The sequence below is a fragment of the Aplysia californica genome, unplaced genomic scaffold (genome assembly GCF_000002075.1).
Source record: "Aplysia californica isolate F4 #8 unplaced genomic scaffold, AplCal3.0 scaffold00150, whole genome shotgun sequence".
Taxonomy (NCBI): Eukaryota; Metazoa; Mollusca; class Gastropoda; order Aplysiida; family Aplysiidae; genus Aplysia; species Aplysia californica.
This window is the reverse complement of record NW_004797420.1, coordinates 1,160,238-1,163,830: the sequence shown is the minus strand read 5'-3', so window position 1 is coordinate 1,163,830 and position 3,593 is coordinate 1,160,238. Positions and strand designations below refer to the sequence as shown.

Genomic DNA, 3,593 nt, shown 5'->3' with positions numbered 1-3,593 from the left:
GAGAGAGAGAGAGAGAGAGAGAGAGAGAGAGAGAGAGAGAGAGATTCTACTGGCTGATCAACAGTTTATCTTACTTTTTGTTCTGCGGCTCCTCCACTTTGATAGCACAGGATCTTAATGAGATGAAATTGTGATGTTTTTTGAGAAGGGTGGACGCTCAAAGGTTTTTGTGTTCCAGGATCCAGTCTTGTTTTCCGGCACGCTTCGGATGAACCTGGATCCTTTTGAGAATCGTACCGACGAGGACATCTGGTCTGCTCTGGAACATGCTCACCTCAAGACTTTTGTGTCCGGGCTGGCCGAAGGCCTTCTGTTTGAGTGCTCTGAGGGTGGTGAAAATCTGAGGTACAGTTGTGCATCTTGTTCTTATCTAATTATTCTTGTTTGATTGTTTATTGGGAGGTCTGTGAAAATATGAGGAACAGTAATTTTTTTCCCCCTGTTCTCACTTCTTTTGTTGTGTCTTGTAGGGCCTGAAAGAATATCTATGGGTTAACAATGTTTTGAATAAAGTGGTTGGGTATAGGGGTTATATTTAAATTTATCTTTTTAGACATCCACAATAAAAATACAGCTCTCTGACTTGAGTGTGGTCATTTCCCTCTCAGTGTCGGTCAACGTCAGCTGGTGTGCCTGGCCCGAGCTCTCCTCCGGAAGACTCAGGTTCTTATCCTTGACGAGGCCACTGCGGCTGTAGACCTGGAGACTGATGACCTCATCCAGGCCACCATCCGCACAGAGTTTGAGCACTGCACTGTGCTCACCATCGCCCATCGCCTCAACACGATCATGGATTACACAAGGTAGGTCTCTTGCTTGGGGCGTCGGCAGCTGTTAACGACATGACCTGTATACTGAGAGCAAAATGTTGATTAATAAGGAATAAAACACCACTGTTATTGATATCCTCTTGCCAATTTGGTTTACAGTTACAAGTACATTACAAATGTATACTTATTCTTTAACGTTAAATATTACACAGTCTCAAGAGTACTGCAAGTCTAATAAAAACAGTGTGAATGGTCAGTGCTATGCAGCATCCTGTTTATGAACTCGGGTTATCATATTTTTCCCAAAGGCATTCCTTAGGATCCACCCACCTAAGCACTGTGCCACAGACATAGGCTTGACATGAATGTAAGCCTGAACTTGAGCTTCCTGTTTATGTTTGGATGTACAGTCAGGCCTGAAGTTCTTTCTGACCAGCTGAGGGGAGGGGGGGGGGGGGGCTACTTTTCCTTGTATGCAGTGTTTGCATCGTTGCAAAGCAATTTAAATTGTCTGTTAAAAGAACGGGTATTTGATGGGTGCTTTCGAATCTCTTTCTTTTAGTGCCTATTTATACATTGTTAAGTTGTTGGCAAAGGTGGCAGTTTGATAAACACTACCCAACAACTGACTCAAGTATTATAGGGTAGACATTTATCGTCTCGTCACTGCTGTAATGTGCTCTTGTGACTCTGTTTGACAGAATCATGGTCCTGGATGCCGGCACGATCCACGAGTTTGACAGTCCTCAGGCCCTGCTGCAGGACACATCATCTGTTTTCCACAGCATGGCCAAAGATGCTGGTCTAGTCTAGAATTCTAACTTCATTGTCTGCATCTCAAGCAAGCTGATCTGCCAATGTGTAAAAACGTACTGTTGTGTGTCCATGATGTTAATTTCACCCAGTAAAGGAGCTATGTGCTGTACTGGGGGGTTTTCCAAGTTGTATTCTGCTGGATATGCATGCATGCAATTGGGTCATTTATAGTGATCGCCTTTGTTTTCTCAATACTCTTAAGGTGGACAGATTGTCACTTCAAAATTCTCATATCTAAAGTGGAAGTATTTGCCTGACAGGGTCTGATATAATTTTTATTCCAGCTTTACTTGTAAGATCTTACTAAATATTTGAAGATGTTTGAAGATGGCTATGTATCTAAACACTTTGATAGTGTATGTACATAGCTAGCTATAGACACAGATACGATGACTTTCTAACTATCATAGTCAGCTTTCTTCGTGTTTACATTAGATTTCTAGTCAACGTCAGATTTTAAATTTATTTCATGATTCATTTCTTTCTGATAGATAGCTATTTCTTTTTTCTTGGATAGAACCCTTAAGAAGAGTTATTAGTTTCCAAGTAATTATTTTCTTACTTGAACAACCTTAATATCAAGGAAAATATTAAAGAGCCACTGAAGAACTTTTAGAATGACAAACTGATGGTTATACTTTTTAGAATCTTTTTGATATTGTTTTAGTAGTCAAGGAACTGATTTAGTAAATAAGAAATCCCACTTTAGTGCAGGGAAAAAGAATTAAGTAAAGTATTATAATTTAAATGGGGCATGACTCGTTATATGATAGTGCATTATTATTAGCGGCCGAAAGATTGAGATTTTTACCCGACAATTTACTTTTTCCCTAGATGGCTTCAGGCCTTGTCTGATCAAATTTTGTACGATGGTCTACTTTATTGTCACATACTATCAGCACTACTTTATTGAAATTGATGATAAGATTAAGGTGATGTGGAGTATGGCATGCCCTGAAGCTACTGTTATGGATCTCTCCACCGAAGAGCCTATTCTTTTTGTAGCCTGGTTTGTTGTGGAATCTTATTATGCTTCAATGTAATAGAGTTTTGGGTATGACTGAATGGAAGTGATGGATGGTTGTAACTATTATGTAGTGTGTAAAGAATACTTTTTTTTCTGTTGCCTTGTGGTTTATAACAGAAGGACTCTGTTACATAATGCAGACCTGCCACTCATCCCGATTTAATCGGGATATCCCGATTTAATCGGGATATCCCGATTTTTGGCCCCAAATCTCAAGCATCCCGATTTTCCCGATTTCGATCGCCAGTATCCTGATTTTTTGTGGTTGCGTCTGTTCCGACCGATTCTTAGAAAAAAATATAAAAAGTTCTGCAATCTCTTTTGTTTGAAAGCACTGGTTGGATTTTTTATCGGCAGGAACTTGGAACGCTACTTTCTAAGGCATCTATGCCGAATCTAGTAGAGGACTCACGCACGTTATTTCAACTAAACTCGACCGTTGTTCTGCCGTTGCTTTAAAAGCAAGCTTCGTCTGAGTTCTGGTTAGCCGGGCCCATCATCAAGACCTGTCAGTGGAGCTTTCAAACGTTCATTCGCATCTCATGACATGACTCGTACGTGTGAGTAGCGCGTGTGTCGGGGACCGTCGGCTGTCGGGGTCAGCAAAGTTCATTCACACCGGTCGCATTGGTCGAGGTGTTTTTCGGGACTTAACCAGTGTGGACGACCGGGGGGAGGGGGTGGGGATATTGTTTTGACACTTGGGCTTTAAATGCGTGCCGTGATACATGTACTAATTGAGGATAAAGGAATTTTTTAAAAAGAAAGAAATGAACAACTTTGGCGCTATCTTTTTTTCCGGGGGGGAGGGGGGGTGCCTTGAGTGTATATGCGATAGAAGTCAAACGTTGTAGCTATATTATTATATGAAAACGCTGGCTTTTTGCATGGATGATTAGAGTTATGTGTCAGCTATTTTCAAGACTACGAGAGTTTCAAGTTTCAGCTTTACTGCAACCTGCGCTCCCCCGGTCTATCCA

General features: G+C 41.2%; 1 protein-coding gene across 6 annotated transcripts in view; it reads left to right on the top strand.

The window, feature by feature from the left end:
* LOC101863978 (multidrug resistance-associated protein 1) overlaps positions 1-2,913 on the top strand; it is an 89,360-nt gene extending 86,447 nt beyond the window's left edge. For all 6 annotated transcript variants that reach the window (XM_013081896.2, XM_013081895.2, XM_035969489.1 and 3 more), the window contains 3 exons: positions 179-345; positions 609-803; positions 1,472-2,913. In XM_013081896.2, the coding sequence (XP_012937350.1) occupies positions 179-345; positions 609-803; positions 1,472-1,583 (474 nt within the window). In that variant the 3' untranslated portion in view covers positions 1,584-2,913. The remainder of the gene's footprint in view (positions 1-178; positions 346-608; positions 804-1,471) is intronic.
* Positions 2,914-3,593: the final 680 nt, after the last annotated feature.